This window comes from Pipistrellus hanaki (assembly GCF_964339955.1).
Source record: "Pipistrellus hanaki genome assembly, chromosome: 15".
NCBI lineage: Eukaryota > Metazoa > Chordata > Mammalia > Chiroptera > Vespertilionidae > Pipistrellus > Pipistrellus hanaki.
Window position 1 is genome coordinate 1,918,029 of NC_140517.1, and position 23,132 is coordinate 1,941,160.

The 23,132-nt window shown below is 64.5% G+C and overlaps 1 protein-coding gene across 2 annotated transcripts in view; it reads right to left on the minus strand.

Annotated features, from left to right (window-relative positions):
* ZNF423 (zinc finger protein 423) overlaps positions 1-23,132 on the minus strand; it is a 172,613-nt gene that overhangs the window by 20,172 nt on the left and 129,309 nt on the right. For both annotated transcript variants that reach the window (XM_084905458.1, XM_084905457.1), the window contains 2 exons: positions 2,564-2,695; positions 1,010-1,125 (listed from right to left, as the gene is read on the minus strand). In XM_084905458.1, the coding sequence (XP_084761584.1) occupies positions 1,010-1,125; positions 2,564-2,695 (248 nt within the window). The remainder of the gene's footprint in view (positions 1-1,009; positions 1,126-2,563; positions 2,696-23,132) is intronic.

Genomic DNA, 23,132 nt, shown 5'->3' on the forward strand with positions numbered 1-23,132 from the left:
TCCTCAGAGAGGCTCTCCCCGACCCCCTCACCAAGGAGTACCCCACCTCACCCTGCACCGGGGATCACACCTGCAAACCCAGCACACCTGGGAATCGAACCAGCGACCTCCTGGTGCAGGGGTCGACGCTCACCCACGGAGCCACGCCAGCCAGCTAATTCACCGTCTGGCCTCTATGTCCACAGCCGCTGTCCCTGCATCTTCTCAAGACCTCTCAGCCCGCGTCACCTCCGCCTACAAACAGTCGCTTCCCGGAATCCCCACGGGGCCTCAGGGCCACGGGGCCACACCAGCCAGGCTGCTCCGGCTGCACACGAACCCCCGTGTCCGCGAGGGAAGCCACCCTGCCCGCCGGCCCCGGCCTCAGCGCGACGGCGACGGGAACTCCCGCGGTTGGAATACCCTCCTCTCGAAAACCCGGCAAATTGCTGTTTGAGCCACTTAACGAAAGCCATTATTTGCATAGATTTGGCGTTGCGACAACACTTGCACATTTAAGCGGGCTGTAATTAAAATCAGTAATTGCAGAAAATAGGGACTCGTTAGGGCTATAATTTAGCGAGGTCCTCGGCACTCGAGGATCTGCCTTAAAGGCTGACGGGGTGACCCAGGCCCCCGCAGCTCCCGGGAACCGTCCTGGGGCCCGGGGCCCTCCGCGGCCGGGGAGGGCGTAGGACGGACAGATGGGACGAACACCGCAGCTCCGCACTCCGCCGGGGAGGGGGCCTGGCACCGCGGGGCCCACGAAGCTCACAGAATGCACAGCCACGTGACCCCTGGCCCGGCTCCCGCTCGGCACTTGCCCTCCTGACCGAGCGGGGCCAGCCGAGGCCGAGCCACCCCACCCGCCAGCCAGCCTGGAGGGCATCCGCCGGCTCCATGCCCACAGACTTGTCCCCTTGGGGTGCTGAGCAGGAGACCTCGCCCTCCCGGCTGCCCCCGAGGCCCCGGTGTGGGCGGGGCCCTAAGAGCCCCGCGGGGGGGGGGGGGGGTGTGCGGCCGCACTGACCTGCAGCTCGGTCTGGAAGAAGAACTTCTGTGGGCACTGCGCGCAGTCGTAGATCTTGTCCTCCTGCCCGTGCACCGCGAAGATGTGCTGCTGCAGCTTGTTGGCCTGGACGAAGACTGCGGGGGACAGGGCATCAGCGCGGGCGGGACCCCGGCCCCGGCCCCGGCCCAGCCGAGAGCCGCCCTGCCACCGCAGGGGGGCCCAGCCTGGACCGGCCGCCGACGGGGCGGGGGGGGGGGGGGGGGGGGAGACGGGGACGGCCGGGGCTCACGCCAGGGAGGCTGAGCTCTGCCACCTGCGGGCTGTGCGACCTCGGGCAAGCCACGTGCCCTCTCTGGCTCCGTGTCCTCGTCTGAAAAGCGGGGCCTTTCGAGGGTGCGGCTCACGGAGCCTCTGGGAGGGTCACTGGGATTCCTTAGGAGGTGCTTAGAAGATGGACCGGCACGCAATGAGGCCGATGAATGCCATCGCCCGTCAGGTGCCTAGAGCCCAGGCCCCTGAGACTGGCACTGCCGCTGTCCCCATTTTACAGAGGGGAACACTGAGGCGCCGGGAGCACTGCAGTGGCGTGCCCCAGACCTCAGGCTGGCAGGTGGCGGGGCCGAGACTGGCGTTTACACAGGCTGAGCGCCATGCCTGGGGCAGGAAGGGGCTGGACACCCGAGAATGGCTAGGCCTGCTGCTGAGGGCCGTCAGCGTCCTGACCCCACACACAGGACCCGTGTCCTGGGCCAGCAGACCCGGGGCTCCGAGACGGAGGCGGGGAGAGCCGAGGGTGTGAGTGTGCAGAGCCCTCTCCCCAGGCCTGGCACCCGGTGGTCACCCACCCACCAGCTTCCCGGTGTGGGCGCCCAGGCGCGGGGGGGGGGGGGGGTGGGGCGGGCAGGAGGCGGCCTGGAGCAGCTGTGTGGGGGGAGGGGGGCACTTCAGAGGCCCCCCCGCCAGGCGCCCTCCCCAGGGTGGGGTTCTGCCTGGCAGACCGCAGATGTTGGGGGAGGCAGGGGGAGGCGGGGCTCCCCGGCGCACACCGGCTGCCATCTGGGAAGCGGGAGGGGGGCCGGCAGAGCCCCCGAGATCGGCCCGGGGCTGGGACAGCCGCCTGCCTGGGCCGCCAGCCAGCCCGGGGGCTTGACCTCTCCAGCCGGAGCGGAGGGAGCGCGGGGTGAGCTGGGAGGGAGGAGGCGTGGCCGGGAGAGCCTCGGCTGCCGGGCAGAGCGCACGGTCATGGGGGCGAGGCTGGGGCCCAGGCCGCCAAAGCGGAGGGTGAGGCCGGGCCGGGAGGACTCACAGCGGCCGGGGAGGACTCACAGGGCTGAGGGGAGGCAGCCACCCTGTGGCCTCCCAGGAGAGGCAGAGCGCAGGGGGCAGGCCAGGCAGGTCCCAGGGCAGCGGGGCTGGGGTCTCTGTCAGGCCGGACGCCTATGCTGCGGTCCCTCCCTCTCCGCACACACCGGGGGTGGGAGTGGGGTGGGAGCGGGGGTGGGAGCGGGGTGAGAGCGGGGGTGGGAGCGGGGTGGGTGGGTGGTGGGAGCGGGGTGGGTGGGGGGGCCGTACCTGTGAAGCACACGGGGCACTTGAAGGTGCCGCCCATGCCCTCGAAGCTGTGCTCGATGAGGTGGCAGAGCAGCTTGGCCGGGGAGTCGAACATCTGGTTGCACAGCTTACACTCGTGGTTGATGCCTTCCTCTGCAAGGAAGCGGAGGTCAGTGACCTGCAGGCCACGCCCCACACGCCCCACAACCCGCCCTGCAGAGCCACGCCCCTCCCCTCGCTGCAGAGCCACGCCCCACACACCACGCCACACCCCAGCCCTGCCCCGATCCCCAGAACCAGGGCTGGTGTGGGGCTGCAGGCGCCCATCCCTGTCCCAGCCCCAGATGGTCCGCCACCCCCAGCTTACGGGCCCCAGGGGACTGGCTCCCAAGAGCTGGCACTGAGGCGCCATCTGCAGGCCCTTGTCCTGCAGGCCCAGTGGCAGGCCCGAAGCCCAGACCTTGTCACATGGAGAGGGTGGGGTCCAGCCAGGACTTTAAAATCCCAATAGGATATTCACAGAGCAGGTGCTCTGTGCCAGGCCCCTGGGGCTGGGGGTTCCAGGGGGGCGGGAGCAGTAGAGGGGGAACAGAACAGGTGATACGCTGTCCCCCATTCTAGGGGTGAGGCAAACGGGTCTACACAAAGATGGTTCACAGGATCGGCAACAGGAGGTGCCACTGCTCAAAGCAAAAGTTCTGGGGTGAGACTGCGCCGGGGCCGGGGCAGGGAGGGGTGAGGGCACAGGGGCACGTGGACCCACACTGCACAGGGCCTCTGGGATTTCCTCTCAGAGGGCCGGGCAGCCCCCTGGAGGCCTCGCACAGAAGCACACGCAGTGAGCGCTCTGTGTCCTGTTAACAGGCGCCTGCCCCGGGGCTCCCACACGGGGCCAGGCACCCTGTCCGGCTCCCAGGGAGAACCTGGCTCCATCTCCCCTCCTGGGAGCTGCTGAGACCCCAATCATCCTCTCAGAGGCCCCCAGGGGAGAGGGGGTGCCCTGAGCACCCGCGTCACGCCCCCGTCCAGAGCCCAGGCCTCACAGCCCCGCCCCGAATCGGCAGGGCAGAGTTCGAACCCCGGCTCCTCCAAACCTCAGCTCCTGTGGTGAATAAGGACCACCCAGCCCTGCCCTACGTGCTGTGAGGAGGGAAGGGGCTGGCACAGACCCCGTGGTCTTCTGACCAGTGTGACCCCCAAAATAAAGGCTTTAAAAAAAAAAAGAAGTTACCGCCATCCAAAAACACCATCCTCCTTTTATAGTTGATGTGAGGTCTAAATAAGCTAATAATATTAATAGTTACAAAGAAAACGGTTGTTGTTTTTAATTTTTTAAAATCTATTTTATTGATTATTCACAGAGAGAAAGGGAGAGAGATAGTTAGAAACATCGATCAGCTGCCTCCTGCACACCTCCTACTGGGGATGTGCCCGCAACCAAGGTCCATGCCCTTGACCGGAATCAAACCCAGGACCCCTCAGTCCACAGGCTGACGCTCTATCCACTGAGCCAAACCAGTTTCAGTCGTTTTTAATTTTTTATACTTGATTTCACAGCGAGGAAGAGAGAGAAACAAACACGAATGAGAGAGAAACACCCATTGGCTGCCTCCTGCACGCCTCCTGCTGAGGATCCAGCCGGAAACCCAGGCACGTGTCCTAAGAATCGAACCTCCTGGTGCCTGGGGCCGGCACTCAGCCACTGAGCCACACGGGCCGGGCAGAAACGGGGCTTTGACCCGCCCGCACACAGCAAGCGCTCCATACGTGCTGCCGCCGGTTCCGTGTGCCTCAGCGAGAACGTTATCTGGGGCAGCCAAGGACGCGGCTCCCCTCGGCTCCCGGGGGCCCGGCCTCACCGAAGGCGCCAGGTGCTCCGGTTTGCCCGCAACGGCAGGCATCCGGTGGCAGAGGGGCTCCGCCGGCAGCGAGACGCACGCACAGATGGGCTGAGGCTCGCCGCCAGCCCCCGGGCCCCCGGGCCCTGGCAGGGGCTGGCGGCGACAGCAGGCGGCCCCCGCGGGCACCCTGCCGCAGCGGCGCAGGCGCACGTGGGCGAGCCGCGGGCCTGCCCCACATAGCCCACTGGCGGCTCCGCCGGGGGTGTGTCCGCCCCCGGAGCCCCGCAACTAGGCCACCGCCCCCGGCGGAGATCCGGCGCAGATCCGGCGGAGATCGGCGGCTCCTCCGGGTCCTGGCGGACCAGCGCTCATTGACAAGTTCGGGGACGCGGGCGGGCTCCACACGCTGCCGCACGGGCCCCGCGCACGCCCCCTCTGCCCGCGGGGGGACCGTCGCCGTAATTAGAGATGGCCTCCGATGTGGGGGGCTGCCGCCGAGACCCCCCGGCCCACCCCGGCCCCACACACCGGGCTTCTCGGTGCCTGGCACAGAGAACGGATTCAAGGAATGAAAAACGAATGAATGAAGGGCCGAAACCGGTGTGTCTCAGTAGATAGAGTGTCGGCCTGTGGACTGAGAGGTCCCGGGTTCGATTCCGGTCAAGGGCATGTGCCTTGGTTGCTGGCACATGGGATGTGCAGGAGGCAGCTGATCAATGATGTTTCTCTCTCTCATCGATGTCTCCAACTCTCTATCCCTTGCCCCTCCTCTCTGTAAAAAAAAAAAAAAATCAATAAAATATCTTTTAGTAATTAGAAAAAAAACAAAAAACACACGAATGAATGAATGAACGAATGAGTGGGAGACAGCACCCTCACACACAGCCTTCCCATCAGAATGGGGACACCTCTCGGACCTTCAGGAGGCGGAGGGTGTGTGAAAGAGACACTGTACAGGCGACTCTATGCCTGTTTATAAGCTGCCGGCTGGGGAACACACATTCCTAGAGAAGAAAAGCGAGGGCTCGGAGAATCTGACCACGGCCGACAGCACAGCCTTGGGCAGGGGGACGAAGAGGGGGGTGCTCTGAAGCCTTCCCCATCCGAGGGTGTCCACCCAGACACCTCCTCCAGGCAGAAGGTGTCAGCGCCAGCACAGACGGCGGCCCCTGGCCGGGCAGAGCGGCCCTGGGTGCATCTTGGCGTCCCCTCCGGTCCTTTCTGACCCCGGCACTCGGGCAAGGGGCCCAGGACTCTGCGAGGTCAGACCCCTCCTTTCTGATCCTTTTGTTTGTTCTAACAGCACAGGACCGGCACCCGCCAGCGAGACCCCTGCCTTCAGTTCAAGCGGGCTACGCAGCCCCACTCCGTGCAGCCCCGCTCCCGCCCGCTCCCGGCGCCCCATCTCGACTCCCGGGCCCCAGGAGCGGGGGCTGGCGCCAGGCCTCTACCGAGTTATTATGATTTTTAAAATATATGTTGTTGTTGACTTCAGAGAGGAAGATAGAGGGAGAGAAACATCAATGATAGAGATGAACATCGATCGGCTGCCCACTGCACCCCCCACACTGGGGACGGAGCCCGTAACCCAGGCCTGGGCCCTGACCGGGAATCTGACCGTGACCTCCTGGTGCAGAGGTCAACGCTCAGCCACCGAGCCACGCTGGCCGGCTATTATGATTTCTTAATTTTTTTTTTTTTAATTAAAAACATCAACACTGCCAAACCACCCAGCCGGCCTGAACATCCCAGTGAGTGTGTCTCTCTCTCAGCTCTGCTCAGGAATAAGTGTTAATTTTACACTTCATTTCTCAAAAAAAAAGAAAAAAAAAGAATAAAATGAAATAATGGGCTGTGCTTTCGCTTAAAGCCGAGCCAGCGTGCTGGCAGCGTTCGGCTGAAACTGTGTCAGCGCGAGGGCGGCGCTTTGTGGGGCAGCGCCGTGCCGCGATGACAGCCCGGCCCCGGCCTCCGCGCCGGCTTTGGTCTCCGCCGGCATTTGATCCTGGCGGCCGCGCGCTGATTTCCATACGGGGCTCGGGAAGGCCGGGAGGGGGGCGCGCGGACTGCCAGACGCTGGAGGTGAAGCCCAGGTGGGCCCCGCCGGGGTCAAAGGCGGGCCTGGGCCGCGCTCCGAGGCGGCAATTTGCGGCCGGGCGGGAGGGGCTGCGGGCAGCGGGCCGTGGGCTGTGTACCGGGGGCAGGAGGGGCAGCGGGCCGTGGGCCGCGTGCGGTGGGCGGGAGGGGCCACGGGCCACGGGCCACGGGCCGTGGGCTGTGTGCCGGGGGCAGGGCACTGTTCCCCAGCTCTCCCGCTCCAGGGGCCGGCCACGGTGCCATCCTCGGGCCTCGCCCGGCCCTTCTCTAAGCCGGGCCCACGAGGGAAGCTGACCCCACGGTGGTGTCCTTAATGCCTGTCCCCTCCCCCCTCCGGCCGAGAACCAGGCACTGGCTGTGGGCTGTGCGGACGGGGCCTCACGGGCCTCCTCCTCCATGCAGGGAGGGGCGGGGAAGACACAAAGTTAGGCTCCGTGGCCCACGTGCTGTGTGTGCTCGGGTAAGTTACTTAACCTCTCTGAGCTTCAACGCTTCCCGCCGGCTGGCTGGCTGGTTGCTCTGCCCCAGGACCTCCTCCTCCTCCTCCTCCTCCTTCTCTTCCTCCCCGCCTTCACTCAAGGGTCTGCTCAAAGGAGACTTCCTCCGAGAGAAGGCTGCAGGCACCCCGATAACAAGGTGTGCACCCCATCCTCTCCAGCAGCTCAACCACAGTGCTGCCAAACCGGCCACAGCGCTGGTGGACAGGAGGGCTGGGGTCTCTCCGAGCCAGGGGAGGAGGCAGCCCCACCCCGGCCGCGGGGGCAGTCCGGCCCCCACGGGCTGCCTCCGTCACCAGCTCAGGGAAAGAACGCCACCGCGTGTCAATGCCACCGCTCCGGTGGCTGAGCCCACGCCCGCCCCAGACATCCGGCCGGCAGAGACCTCGCGGCCCAGAGCCGGGCTCAGACCCTCCCCGGAGACGCGGAGACGAGGATCACGGGGCACGGGGCCGGGCTTTCGTCCAGGACAGCGAGGGGGTCAGAGGGGACCCCGGGAGAGGCCCCCTCGGATGCCACCCCAACAGACAGGCGGCCACACACCGGTGCCGGAGGGAGCCGGAGGCCGGGCCGGCGGGGGCTCCGCCCTCTGTTCTCGGGAACAAAGACCTTCGGGCAGAGGAGCGGGCAGCGGCCGCGCGGGGCAGCGGGCGGGCTGCTGCTCTGCGCGTGTCCTCAGACACCACCAGGCGGGAGCCCGGGCCAGCTGAGGGCGGGCAGGGTGGCACGTGGGCTTGGCGTTGACCTGGGGCCACAGAGAAAGCACGGCCCCCGGGCAGGCCTCGCCGGAGGCCAGGCGGGAACCGTGGTGCATGTGCGGGGACAAGGGCTGATCTTGGGGCTCCCTGCCCCCTCCCCGGCTGCCCCCAGCCGCGCCCGCCGGGGTAGGCAGGTGTGGTCCCCGGACGGGAGCCCCGGGGAGCCGGCCGGAGGCAGACTCTCAGGCCACAGCCAGGCCCGCCGAGCGAGAAAGGGCCCGGACAGGCGTGTGTGTGGGTCTGGGCGGCGCTGAGCTCCGGGGACACGGCCCTGCCCAGATCCTGCCATGTGTGCTCTGAGCCGGCACCGGCGTTTCCCCAGAGTGCACCCTGCGGGCCCCCAAACGGCACGATTGTCCCGGAGCCCACAGCCCCGGGAGCCGGGACACAGCCTGAGGGTGGAAACACGCTCCTGTTATCCGGCCGGCTGGGCGGTGTCGGGGTCATCAGAGGGGTCTTCGGGGGGTAGAGGCAAGGGGATCCCCCGGCACGGCACCCCCACTCTGCTAATGAATCCTGAAAGACGGGCTCCCCTGTGGACCCCTCCCCGGCCCCGCCGGCCAGGAGGGACCCCCCACCCCCCTCCCAGAGGCTCCCAGACGGGCTGGGCCCCGGGGGACGGCCTCCGGCATGCGGAGCCCTGACAATGAGGGGCCCGCCTTCGGACGGCGCGGGATTGATGGCGTGGACGGTCCCGGCGTCACCTGGGGAGCGGGCGTAGTCCTCCAGGAGGGGGGCGGGGGCCGGGGGCTGAGGCCGGTTGCCGTGGCAACGGAGAATGAGCTCAACCTTGTAACTGACCCTTATCTTTTTTTGATCTGTGGGCCACTTGGGGCCAAAGGCTCGAAATCAACTGGAAAATAATCCGGTCACATAGGAGGAGGAGCACTGTGCAGACGCCTCCCCCGGGTCCCCTCCGGCCGGCCCCTTCCGCCGAGACGCCGACCGGCAGGAGGACGGGCGGCCGAACTCCCCGGCCGCAGCATGGCGCTGCTGTGCCCCCGCGGGAGGGGCTGCCCGCCCCCGAGCGCCTCCACTCTTTCTTCTAAATATACTTCTTTACTGATTTCAGAGAGGAAGGGAAGATAAAGACATCCATGAGAGAGAGAATCGTGGATCGGCTGCCTCCCGCACACCCCCTCCTGGGGACCAAGCCCGAAACCCAGGCATGTGCCCTTGGCTGGAACTGAACCTGGGACCCCTCAGTCCACAGGCAGACGCTCTATCCACTGAGTCACACCGGTTAGGGCTCCTCCACTCTTTCTTGCCAAGAGCACTGGGCCCTCCTGCCCTCCGGCATCCAGTGAAACTGTGCCCAGGAGGGCCCCCGAGTCCTTCCCGCCGCCTGTGCCCGGCCTGGCCCGTCCCTGGCAGCCTGGCCTGGTCCCGGGTTGGACCAGTCTCTTCCGACCAGTGTCCCGTCCGCTCCCAGGCCGGTGGGCATCGCTCTGCACACCTGGGGGAGGTGTGGAGCTGGGGCTGGAGGAAGGAGGGCCGAGAGGCGGACAACCTCCCTCCGGGGGGAGGGGGGGCCTGGCCGGCGCAGCCACGGCCGCCCGTGCCCCGGGGTGCCCACGGCGAGCCTGGCCATCTGGCCGGGGCCGCGTCCAGGAGGCCGCTCTCCTGAGCCCCAGGGCCCCGCGGCCCCCTCCCCCGAAACCACAATCAGAGGCTCCAGATGGCGCCCGGACCACCTGTTCCCAGGAGCTGTCAGATGGCCCGTAGCTGGGGGTCAGCTAAGCCTGAGGACGAGGCCGCAGAGCCCGGGAGGCTGCCCGTCACCGCAGGCGGACAGCTCAGCGGACGCCCGCCACCCTCTCCCTTCCTCTCCCCTCCCCCCGCCCCTGCCCCCCGTTCGGACCGGAGGAGCCTCCGGAAGGAGGAAAACGGGCTGAGGAGGAGGCAGCGGATGCTCGGGCCCCACCCAGACTCCGAGCGCGACCCTGGGCGGCCACTGCCCTCCAGCCTCAGTCTCCTGCTCCGAGAAGTGGGAGGCAGCCGGCCCTCAGGGACTGTGAGAAGGAGGGAGGCAGAGAGCGAGGTGATCAGATCTGATCCTGGGCTGCCGTCCCCACCCCTCCACCGCCCGCACGCACTCTGCTGCTGGGATTCTGGACACGGCTCCGCCCGGACTCGTGCCACAGGCTGGTCTCACGGGCTGTGTGTGCGGGCGCCCCCGTGGCCCACGGCCGTGGAAAGCCCCTCCCCGGGTTTAGGGAGCTCCTGCATGGCAGGTCTGGGGCCGATGTGCCGTCGTCCCTCTGCCAATGCCTCCGTCACTGACGTTCCTCATCTGGTCGCCTTCCACCCCCAACCAACGGCAGAACTCGGGTCTGATGTCAAAGCCTTCTGTCCAACCGTGACTGGTGGCCGCTCCCTCCTTCCGATCACCTCCTCAGGGGTCCTCCCCGCCTCCAGGCCTCCGCTGGGTCAGAGGGCCGGCCCGGGGAGGCGGTGGCTCCCAGGCTCCCGGGCCAGATGCCGCCTGCCCAGGCTGACAGGCTCGGGGCCGAGGGAGCTGGGGCCGGAGGCTTGGCAAGGAGAGAGGCAGGGGAGCAGCTGGGCTGCAGGGGCCTCGAGCACGCCTTGGGGGGTGGGGGAGTCTGGGGTCTGAGGCCGGGGTCCTATCGCTGCCCCCTCCCCGTGGTCCCGCCCACTTCCGGAGAGGCTGCGCGGAGAGCGCGGAGGAGCCGGGACGGGCGTGCTGGATGCTAATTTGACAGAGAGGAGTGGGCATGGGGGAGTGTTTACAGCCGGCACCACGATGAGCCGCAAACGAGCCCCGTATTTCACTGGCTCGTTAGATCCCATCACCACCGACACTCCCTTCCCGTTCCCTTCCCTTCCCTTCCCTTCCCTTCCCTTCCCTTCCCTTCTCGGTGAGCCAGACCGGCTCGCACACAAAGCCAGCGGGAGGAAGGCCTGCCTCCGGCCCCTGCTCGGCAGCCTCCCAGCCCCGGCCCCAGCCCCCAGCCCGCAGCCTCCCCCGGGGTGGCGAATCATTGGCACCAGCCCGGTCTCCATGCCCCCCTCCTCCCCGCCCCCCCTTCCATCCAGGGCCTCCTCGGAGGCTTGGCCGTCCTTCTGCCGCCCCCTGCCAGCCCCCCACCCCCAGGCCTCTGCGGGAGCAGAGCCATCCAGCTAATTTGCATAATGATGAAGCCCTCCAGCGCGGCCGGGCCTCGGAGGGCTGGGAAGAAATATGCCCCGTCCTTCCAGAGACACAGGAGGCTCGGGGGCCGGGAGGGGGGCCCGGCAGGGGGCGGGGCGCGGGCGGCGGGCAGCGCGCCCGCCCAGCAGAGCTCGGCGTCCCGCTGCGCCGTGTCCAGCTGGCCCCGCGCGGAGAGACTGCCCCGGCCGGGAGGCAGCGGGCGCCGGGCCCCGCGTGCCAGCTCCGGACGCGGCCGGCAGCCTGGGTCATAGCGACCGCCGCTCGCGGGCTGGCTGACCTTGGGCGGCGGGCGGCTGACCTCTCCCCATCGCAGGAGGAGCTGACGAGGCAGCTGGTGAGGCCCCGATTAGACAGGCGGAGAGAAGGCAGCCGCTGTCGGCCATGTGAACTTAACACCAGTGTCATTCTTATCTGGCATCATTTGACCCATCCCTCTACTCACCCAGCCCTCCATCCATCAATCATCCATTCATCTATTACCCATCCCTCCCTCCCTCCCTCCCTCCCTCCCTCCATCCATCCATCCATCCCTCCCTCCTTCCATCCATCTCTCCCTCCATCCATCCATCCATCCATCCCTCCCTCCCTCCATCCTCCATCCATCATCCATCCATCCATCCATCCATCATCCATCCATCCATCCCTCCCTCCATCCATCATCCATCCATCCATCCATCCCTCCATCCCTTCCTCCATCCATCCCTCCATTCCTCCATCATCCATCCATCATTCACCCATCCATTCATCCTTCCATCTATCATCCATCCATCCATCTATCATCCATCCATCCATCCATCATCCATCCCTCCATCCGTCCAAGGTCACAGGGCTCCCAGCGTGGTTGGGCCCCTGAGGGACCCCCCTCCTCCCTCTGCACTGCCTGGGGGGCACCTGGTCCGGGAGCCCCCGCTGACCCCTCCCTGGGCCCTGGGAGTCAGCTGGGCAGGGCACCACCTTACAGACAGGATATGAGATCCTCAGCTCCGGGCCACAGAGGCTAGTCCAGAGCAGCATCAGAAAAATCATTCGTCCACAGAGCCAAATACCCACAGCACATGATTGAAATTCCTTTGGAGAGCCACATTTTTAAACTTAAACTTCTTCTAACGCCACTTCTTCAAAACAGACCTGCCCAGGCCGTGTTTTGTGGAAGAGCCACACTCCAGGGGCCAAAGAGCCGCATGTGACTCTCGAGCTGCAGTTTGCTGACCACAGACCCAGGGCCATAAGAGGACTCCCAACGGCCACAGGGCTCACCGAGGCTGGAGGTTTGGAGGGCAAGGAGTCTCTCTCCCTCTCCTCCATATCTCTCTCCCTCTCTCCCTCTCTCCCCCTCTCTTTCCCTCTCCCTCTCTCCCTCTCTCTCCCTCTCTCTCTCTCTCTCTCTCTCTCTCTCTCTCTCTCTCTCTCTCTCCCTCTCTCCCTCTCTCCCTCTCTCTCCCTCTCTCTTTCCCTCTCTCTCTCTCCCTCTCCTCCATATCTCTCTCTCTCTCTCTCTCTCTCTCTCTCTCTCTCTCTCTCTCTCTCTCTCTCTCTCTCTCCTTCTCTCTCTCAGCTCCCAAGTGGCCAGAGCATCCCGGTCCCCATGCCCCTCCTGAGGGCGGAGGGGTGCCCTCCGCAGAGCCGCCAGGTAGATGCCAGGCTGAGCAGGCGCTGGGCTGCGGGCGGGGCCTCGGGGCCGGCGGCATCGCTAATGAGGCCGGGGACCTCCGCCCGCGCCGCATTTGCATAATTGGGAAGGAGGCGAGGCCGCGGCCCCTCCCGCCCACGGCGCCCTCCGCGCCCTCCTCCCGCGTCCCCGCGCCCACCTCGCGTGTCAGGGAGGAAGGAATCGATTTGAATTTTTTGAAATTAATTATCGTCATTGCCATGGAAGACGTACCGCCGCCTTCCTCCGGGAGCTGAGGGCGGAGGGGGCGAGCTCGCGTGCGAGGGGCCTTGGGGGTGACACGCGTCCCCCCTTCCACCCTCCCCGCCCCCGCCCCGAGCTCTTAAAGAGACACCCACCTTCCCGGGGGCCTCCCCCGGGCGGGTCCTGGAGACACCGCCCAGGTCAGGGCCGGGCATCCTTCAAAAAGATTTTTTTTTCTTCCGGCATCAAAATGAATGCTCTCAAATGTCACTTGCAACAGAAGAATTTATCAGCATTATTACGTACCCTGGAAGCTGCCACCCAGACAAATGCGCGGCATTAGAATTTGTCTAGCGCTCCCCGGAGGAGGCGTCGCCCGCGATTTGTGCGCCCGCTTATATGTTTATGCCGTTTAATGGGACAAAGCAATAATTACGGCGCCGTTCCCTGATAAGCAGCCGCGCCGCATCCATCTGACTCGGATTTAGCGCCGGCCCTGTCACCGGCACGCGCGCTGTAAATTATGTTGCCGTTAAAAAAAAAAAAATCCCCGCAAATATGAAGGAGCAGCAGGGAACTAATAATGCGTCTCCAGCTGTTCCAGTTAACCCGCAAACGTGGCCATCTGCACGCCGAGGGGAGGGCCGGAGCGGCAGGGAGGGCCGCCTGGCCTCGGGCGCGCACCCCCACCACCACGTCCGGTGACCCTGCTCCTCAGGGCCAGGCCGGATCCCTGAGAGTTCCCAGACCCCGGAGGGTCCCTCTCCCCCGCCCCGGCCCGCCCGGCCCCGGCCCGCACTCCTGCCTCTCCCCCCATCCCCCGCCCACCAACCTTCAGTCTCTGGTGTCCTTCCCGCCGCCCTGGCAGGAGGCTGGCTCCCCGCCCTGCCTCCCTGACAATGTCTTCATCTGCTGCTGCCCTCCGCACTTTCCCCAGCCCCGTCAGCACCGTTAGGGGAGGCGGGAGGGGAGCGGAGGGGAGGGGGGTGTGCAGGCCGGAAGCAGTTACTGTCACAGAGGAGGGCTGGGCCGCATGCTTACCGCAGGCACAGAGGTGCGAGCCAACCTTCAAGAGAAGATGCCCGGGTCACAGGTCGGGGGCAGGGACCACCCACCAGGCTTCCCACTCCTGGAGCCCGCGCTCTCCGCTCCGCCCAGGGAGGGCCACGAGGCAGGCGGAGATGGTTCTGGGGGCCGTGGAAGGTGGAGGGACCCGCCTGCCAGGGGTCCACCGGACGGCCCGGCAGACCTGGCCCCAGGCCGTGTGGGGTTTGGTGCCGGGCTAAGCACCCGCTGGGGCTCCCTGGGGAGCTCTGCACACCCTGATCTCCCCCCAGCCCCCAGTATCCCCCCCCCCCGTCCCCCCAGGCCGTGCGGAGCCACGCCCGGCAGCCTGAGGCGGGTACGGCGGGATATGAATGCGTGCCGGCGGCGGAGATATTGAGGATGACAGTGCATTATGACTGCGGCGGGAAACCCCCAGAGCCTGCACATCGGATTTGAAGTCCTCGGCCCCAAATCAATCGTGATGCCCGGGAATTTATAAAAGAGGCGCGTCAGCCCGCATCGGCGGAGACAAGACGCGCTTCCCGGCTCCCGGAGCCCGGGGGACCGGGCGGCGCCCCGGAAGGCGGGGTCCCCCGTGAGGACACCGTGGGGACCCCTGGCGGCCAGGCCAGACCCGAGGGCGCCCTCGGACACCCCCGCCCCGGACAGCTCACCTGGGAGTGCGGCTTTCTTTGATGTTTGATATTTTTGGTTCATGATGTTTTAAAAGGTTTTTTAGAGACCCTCCTGGACACAGGGCCAACAAACCAGGAATTTCCCCAAAAAACAGCACCCCCAGCAGAAGGCACCGGCCACGCCTTCAGTCCTCATGGCCCAGCGCGCAGACCCCTGCTGGACGCCAGCCCACGGACAGGCCCCTGCCCCACACCGGGCCGGCGGCACCATGAGCTCAGTGTGGCCGTGGGGACCGCGGCCGGCACACGGTGTCCGGGGAAACACCACCCCGTGTACTGAGCACGTATGTGTGCCAGGCACTGAGCGCAGCCGGTGTGTGGTGGGTCAGCAGCTTCTCCCGGGGTGTGACGCTAGGGAGCGATGGGGTGGAATTTGCATTCGGGAAGTCTGACCACAGAACCTGAGCTTTTAATCCCGACGCGATCATGTGTCTTGGGTTACAAACAGGTGGGTGGATGGGGAGGTGGCAGGTGGACAGACGGATACACAGTGGGTGAATGTCTAGATGGATGCGAGATGGACAGACAGATGTGAACATGGATGGTAGATGGATGATGGATGGGACCATGGAGGATGGAGGATGGATGGATGGATGGATGGATGGATGGATGGATTGGATGGATGAATGGATTTATGAAGGATGGATGGATGAATAGGGGAATGAGTGGATGAACGGGTGGAGAATGGATGAAACATGGATGGATGGATGATGGATGGGTCAATGGAGAATGGATGAAGGATGGGTGGATGGATGATGAATAAGTCAATGAATGAGTGGATGGATGGAAGGATAGAAGAATGAATGGATGAATGGGTGGAGAATGGATGAAACATGGATGGATGGATGATGGACGGGTGAATGGGTAGATGGGTAGGGGGTGGAGGAGACATGGTGGATGACATGGGGTGATGGCGGAAGGTGAGTGAATGGCGGACATTGACGTCAGCTGGATGGCAGTCATGCCCTGTCCAGGTGGACTCCTCCCTCAGTCCCACCCCTCGGCGCTGACACATAAACAAAACAAAGAGCCTCCCAAAGCCTGCTCCCGTCCCAACTACGACAGCCCCGGCCGGCTCCCTCTCGTCTCCCTCCCCACCGTCTTCACCCACCCCTCCGCTCAGCTTCCCAGCCCCCGAGCCTCCAGCTCCCTGCCCCTGAGCGTTCCTGCTGGGAAGGGGGGGCCTATGGAGGCCACACCCGGCCCCTCCCCTCCCCTTTCCCCCCTCTCCCTTCCCCTCCCCTCCCCTCCAGGCCACGGGCTGCAGGCCAGCCCCCTGCAGCTACCTCTTTGCCCACGAGGGAGCACAGAGCCTCCGTGTGATGACAGAACCTGGTATAACTCAAAAACTATAATTAAAACGTCCTCGCGCCTGTGTTCCCAGGAACATTTAAAGCCGGTGCTCCCTCGAAGTCAGTCACCGAGTCCACAACACGCGCTTTATGGCGAACACCTCCTGGAACGGGACCGCAGGGACCGCCGGCCGGTAACTCAGTACCGTCGGCGGGGACGTGTCGGCGGGAGCAGGCGGAGCTGCCAGCGCCCACGCCGGACTGCTCTCCGCCTGCCTGGCACCCGGCACGAGAGGAGTGTGGCCTGGAGCCGCGCCGGCCACGCCGGGGAGAGTCCCGGGGCACAGGACACGGTGCCCGGCCCCTGGGCCTCGGCTCATCTCCCAGCCTGGTGACCGGAGTGGACGAGGGTCACAGGCCCCTGGCTCAAGAGTGGGCCTGCCGACAGGCCCAGGCGCCTATGCTTTTTTTTTTTTTTTTAATGATTTTAATTGATTTCAGAGAGGGAGGGAGAGGGAGAGAGAGAGAGAAGATTCCATGATGAGAGAGAATCACGGATCCACTGTCTCCTGCTCGCCCCACACTGGGGATGGAGCCCGCAACCCGGGCCTGTGCCCTGACCGGGAGTCCAACTGTGACCTCCTGGTGCATAGGTTGAGTTCAAAGGTCAACACTCAGCCACTGAGCGACGCCAGGCAGGCACCTGTACCTATTCCCACATTTCTAAAGTAGGCATTCGCCCAATTTCCCCCGGGGATTCTCAGACACACACCTCAACACACACACACACACACACACACCCCTAAACACACACACACACACACACACACACACACACCCCTAAACACACACACACACACACACACACACACCCCTAAACACACACACACACACACACACACACACACACCCCTCCACGAAAATCGGAGGCTCAGCGTGTGTGTGACCACCTTCCCGCCCACAGGAGACGTTATTTTCACAGCGCTCTGCAGCGGAGAAAGTTCCAGCTTCCTGCTCTTCCCTCAATTGTCTTGGCACCAAGAGCTCAAGGTATGTCTGGGAGTGAGGATGGGGGACCCACTCAGGAGGCCTAGCAACGGCCTTCACTGACCATGAATCTCAGAGTGGGGGTCTGCCAGGGAGGGGGGGCCTGCCCCCGGGGGCCTGCGGGGGGCGCTGCCCAGGGGGGGGCCTGTCCGGGGGTGGCCTGCCCCGGGGGGGGGGCCTGTCCGGAGCGGGGGCCTGTCCAGGGGCGTGCCAGAGGTGGCAGCCTTCACCGAAGCCGTCACGCCCGCCTCTCACTCCCCCCGCCCCAAGTCCCCTCGTGGGCGGGGCCCTGAGCATTCTGGGAAGGCTTGCCAGCCGCTTCCCCGCGCCCTTGCTGCCCGGACAGATGAAGCCCAGGCCCCAGCAGCTCCGAGGGCGGTGTTTGCTTCCAAAAGGCAGAGGAGCCGGGAGCCAGCCTCCCGCAGCCCAGCTCCCGGCCCGGCGTCCACGGGTTCCCGTCAGCGGCCGGCGCTGGGGCTGGGATCGAAGCTCCCACTGTGGCAGCCAGGCCGGCCTCCCTCCCACCCGCACGGCTCCTTCCCTCCCACCCGCACGGCTCCTTCCCTGCCAGCCCCGCACGGCTCCTTCCCTCCCACCCGCACGGCTCCTTCCCTGCCCGCCCCGCACAGCGGTGGCCCCCGCAAACCAAAGGCTCACCGTCAAGGTTCCGTTCGGCCTGGGCGCGCACGAGCTGCAGGGGGCGAGGAATACGAACGCGGCCGCGGGGCCTCGCCGGGGCCATCGGGGACCGAATAGAAGCAGAACGGAGCTCTCTGCACATCTATTCCGGCGGCCGAGAGTCCCGGGGCGCGCCCGCCGCCATGTGCAGGCGCGGAGTAAGCACGAACAGCGGCTGGGTGGAAACCGAGGCAGGCCCGCCGTGCGTGCCGGAGGAAGACGGGAGGAAAACACGCTGTGTGTCCGATGCCCCTGGAAGCCGAGCCCCATCCTGCCTCCGCCTCACCCTCCCGCTCCGCCCTCCTGGCGGTTTTGCCTCTGGCGTTTGGATGGAATGAAGAGAGAGAGCCACCCTGGCCCCAGGGAGGAGGCCTGCTCTGTCTGTGCGCAAAGCACACGTGCGGGTCCGCCCGCGGGGCTGGGTGCTCGGGAGAAACACGCAGGAAGCGGAGGGCCAGACTGACATCTCCTTCTCCTTCAGTCACAGACAGGATGTGGCCGTGCAGAGGGGAAACACTGGTGAGCAGGAGCCAGCGGGATCTGCTTCTTTCCTTAGCCCGGCTCAGCACAGCCACAGCGGCAGCTCAAACCAGCGGCGGCAGTGTTTACACCACAGAAACGGGCAAACACGGCAGGGCAGACATGTTTTTGTTGTAGACAGCTCATTGCTAACTATTCCCCAGTATATCACAGAACTCTGTGTGTATGAATGGAGGGAAGGATATACTAGAGGCCCTAGGGGGGTGTATACATATGTATATATGGAGGGGGGGGGTGTCCCTCAGCCCAGCCTACACCCTCTCCAATCTGGAATCCCTCTCACAATCCAGGACTGCTGGCTCCCGACTGCTCACCTGCCTGCCTTCCTGATTGCCCCTAACCTCTACTGTCTTCTAGCCTGATCACCCCCTAACCACTCCCATGCCAGCCTGATTGATGTCTAACTGCTGCCCTGCCAGCCTGTTTGCCCCCAATTTCCCGCCTCTGCCGGCCTGGTCACCCCTAACTGCCCTCCCCTGCAGGGTTGATCGCCTCCAATTGCCCTCCCTTGCAGGCCTGGTATCTCCCAACTGCCCTCCCCTGCTTGCCATCTTGTAGTGGCCATCTTGTGTCCACATGGGGGCAGCCATATTGTGTGTTGGAGTGATGGTCAATCTGCATATTACTCTTTTATTAGATAGGATACACACACGCTTTATAACGAGGCATACACACAGAGACGTTACATGCATACATCATACATGCATCCACCATTCACCTTTTGCATGTTATCGATGATGCATAACTTCCCTTTCAATGTTCTTTGAAAGCAATACTGGAACCAGGGACCCGAGTGCCTCTGCAGCTTTTATAATTAAAAAAAGAGGAAGGAACGCCAACCTGCTCTCCCCAATACCATAGCAAGAGCTCCACTGATTCCCTTTTGCGGGCATTAACTTCCGCCCATTACCGCGAATTTGCTGCACAGGAACGTTCCGCCGTCGCCAGAATTAAACCCACGTCTAATTTCTCACTTCAGGTGCATTAAGTGCGGGAGAGGGTCCCAGTGAATGACTTTATTGATAATAAATTTAATAATCCATGCAGCACTCGCCGGAAACGGAGGCACGCTGGCTCTGCTCATTCTCCCTCCTAATTCAGGGCTCCCGGTAATTGCGGGCTGTTTTCTGCCGGCCCGGGTCCCGGCGGGCGATCCAGGCACAGGCTCTGCCGTGTGAGGACACATTACCACCCCCGCCTATCAGATTAGTGGTTGTATGAATCCGAGAGACTCTAACACCCTGAAGTTTCCCTACCGGCTCCCGGTGCCGGGGGGGACCGGCGAGGTCACCCCGGTGAAGGTCAGGGCCCCGTATCGTGCGGGAGGGCGTTGCTGGGGGAACTGCGCTTGCGAGGGGAGAAAGCAAGGACAGCGCTCAGAGCCGGGCCGGTGCTGAGCTCGCCTGGAAAGGACAGAGGAAGGTCACCCGCTGGTTTTGTTTTTTTTTTTTTGTTGTTGTTGTTTTTATATTTCATTGATTTTTTTACAGCGAGGAAAAGAGAGGGATAGAGAGTTAGAAACATCGATGAGAGAGAATCATCGATTCGCTGCCTCCTGCACGCCCCCCACTGGGGATGTGCCCACAACCCAGGTACATGCCCTTGACCGGAACCGAACCCGGGACCTTTCAGTCCACAGGCCGACGCTCTATCCACTGAGCAACACCGGTTTCGGCAGGTCACATGTTTTGACACCGGAAAGATGTCACCGCGGTCCCCGCCTGACCGAGAGGTCGGCAAACTCATTCGTCCACGGAGCCAAGTATCCACAGGACAACGATGGACATGTCTGTGGAGAGCCACATTTTTTAAACTTAAACTATATGGGTAGGTGCATTGTTATTAACTTAATGAGGCTCCTCCTAAACTGGCCTCTGCTAAAAACTTGAGGGGCCAAAGAGCCGCCTGTGGCTCTCGAGCCGCAGTTTGCAGACCACAGGCTTAGACGGGCCCAAGAAAACTGCCCATGACCGTCACTGCAGCCTGGGGTGAGCTCCCCCGCGCGGGAGGTGTGCAAGGGGAGCCGCGCATTTGTGGGACAGACTAGTAAACGCATTCCGGGGCCAGGCTCGTCGACCTGAGGTTCCGGGAGTTTGGCCGAAGGCTTCGAGATTCAGGAGGAACTGGACCTGATTGCTCACTTGCATTCCGTGGGTCCCCGAGGCCAGGAAGAGAAGCAGCCGGACCCAGCACCCAGGGGCCTGCCTCCCAGAGCTGGGGCCGTGGCCCTCACACCTGTCTGCCCTGCCCCACCCACAGCCCAGGAGAGGGCGCACCACGCCCACAGCCTCGACCTGCACGCCCACTCACCCCGGCCCGCAGCCGAGCCCCACCCACCCCACCAGCGAGGCCAGGCTGGAACCCAGGCAAACGCCGGAGACCCGACTGCGCGTCAGGAAAGACACCCCCGTCTCCACTCTGCCCGGGAGCCCAGGGCCTGGCGTCGGCCGGCGAAGCCCGGGGCCAGCCCTCGACGGGCAGAGGGTGCGATGGCGTGGTGGCACAGGAGCCTCGTCCTGACAGCAGAGCGTCCCAGGGGAGGTGCCACCAGCAGCACGCCAGCAGGTTCCAGGCCTGGGTTTGTGCTGCCTCAGTGAGCAAGTGCACCTGCTATTTACAGCCCCTCCCCGCCCTCCGAGACACACACATGCACACACGCACACGCACACACAGCTGACGGCTGCTCAGCCAGGCCGCAGGAGCCGTGTGCTCACGGGAACTGCTCTGAGGCGCCGCTCACCGCGGCCAGCGTGAGGCCTGAGGCACCGGGTCCAGCCATCCCCGTGGCGGTTCAGCTGCGTGGATTCCTGTCTTTCTTCCTTTTCTGGTAAAGACTCATATAGCCCCTCCATTTTGCTTTTTGCAAAATAAGAGCATATTAAAAAGAAGAAGAAGAAGAAGGAAGAATGGGAGAGAGGAGGGAAGGAGGGAGAGAGAGAGAGAGATGAAGGGAGGGAAGGAGGTAGGAGGGAGGGGGAGAGAGATGAAGAGAGGGAGGGAGGAGGGAGGGAAGAGGGAGGGAGGCAGGCAGGGAGGGGGAGGGAGGGAAGGAGAGAGGGAGGGAGGGAGGGACAGAGGGAGGGAAGAAGGGAGGGAAGGAAGAGGGAGGGAGGAAGGAGGCAGGGAGAGAGGGAAGGAGGGGGGAGAAACACACTCGGTTTGCCCGAGGCGTTCTGGTTGCTCTAAGGACGCCGTGTCCAGCGGGCTTCCGGTGGTCAGTGGCCTCTGACACGGACACCCCGCCCCCCGCCTCCAGCAGCCTCGGGGGCCAGAGCATCCCGTCTGCTCAGAGGAGCAGGCACCCTCAGAAGAACAAAAATCAAAGCGAAAACGCCGGGAGGAAGCCGAGGTGGTGGCAGCACTGGACCCGATGGACCAGGGAGGCCGGGGTGGCCCCGAGCCGGGAGCCCGGGCACGGCCCTGGGGCGCTGAGCACGGGGCCCTCGGCACATAATGTGGGACCCGGGTGTCCTTCTCATTCGCCAATGCCCGCTGCCCGGAGCAAGGCCCAGGGGAGGCTGGGAGCCACACACACACACACACACACACACACACACACACACACACACACCGTGGCTGTGGCCGTGGCCGTGGCCGCAGCCTGGGCTCCGGCCCCGGAGCCACAGGTCGGTCTGTGCAGAGTCCTGGTTCGGGCAGGACCCACCCATCCCACCTCCCCTGCCTCCTGACCCCCAGCCCCCCCTCCGGCCCCCGATGCACCGCGGCCGCTCGCTCGCTCGCTGGGAGCGCTAACTTTCCTCGGTTCCATCCAGCCCGGCGGTGGCGGAATCTTGGCCGGGATGACAGCTGTGTGGGCCTCTCCCCAGCGCGGCCCAGCGGGCGAGCTAATACACTCCATTCCGGGGCCGGTGGCTGCTTTTAATCTAGCAGCACGGCGCCGCAGCTGCTGTAAGCGAGCCGCATGTGCGCGGGGCGGAGAGGGCCCCCCTTCCCGGCGCCGCGGCCTCCTCCCGCCACACCGCCCCCGCTCCCCGCCTGCGCATGCGCCCGAGCCGCCCCTGCACCCGGGGAGCCTCACCTGGACACCCAGAGACTCCGGGAGCCCGAACGCACGGTGGGCTGGAAATTCTCACTCCTGACTCACCTTCCCCGGACCCTGCCCGGCCGCAGTGCCCCTCTAACTGGTGCTCAACTGCGTTCTATACGCGCGCACACACACACACACACACACACACATATGTTGTTATTGATGTCAGAGAGGAAGGAAGAGGGAGAGAGAGAGAAACATCCAGGATGAGAGGGAATCATGGATCGGCTGCCTCCTGCACGCCCCCTCCTGGGGATGGAGCCCACAACCCGGGCCTGTGGCCTGACCGGGAATCGAACTCGGACCTCCTGGTTCCCAGGTCGGCGCTCAGCCCCTGAGCCACGCCGGCCGGCTGGGCTCCACTGGACTCTTGGTGAGAAGAGGGCTTTCCTCCCCACGGAGGCAGGCTCAGCTCCACCTGGGCCCCCAGCCCCAGCCCCCGCCCCAAGGAGGGCCTGGCCCGGGGCAACGCCATCGGATCCTCAACTCTGCTGCTGCCACCACCCGGAGAGGGTCCCTGCGTCAGCATCAGACCCAGCGGGGTATCCAAAAACATGGGGGAGGGGGGGCGGGGGAGCTGCAATCCTGGCCTAATAGGACACATTAGTGTTCTTGCAAAATACCAACCATTTTAAGTGTCAGAGAAAAAGGGGAGGAAAACAGAAAAAGAGCAGAGCCCAGCGGCGTGGCCCAGTGGTTGAGTGTGAACCTGTGAACCAGGAGGTCACGGTTTGATTCCCGGTCAGGGCACAGGCCTGGCGTGTGGGCTCGATCCCCAGTAGGGGGCGTGCAGGAGGCAGTCGGTCCATGATTCTCTCTCATCATGGATGTTTCTCTCTCTCTGAAATCAATAAAACCTATTTAAAAAATCAGAAAAGGGAAGGAAGACAGGAGGAGGGGACCGATGGGGAGGGAGCGGCGGGGCTGGGTGACAGGGAAGGGGCTCCCAGCAGGAAGCACCCCCCACCCGGCCACGCCCTCCCCACCTGCCTCTGCCAGCCCCGGGTCAGTGGGAGGAGGCCCAGG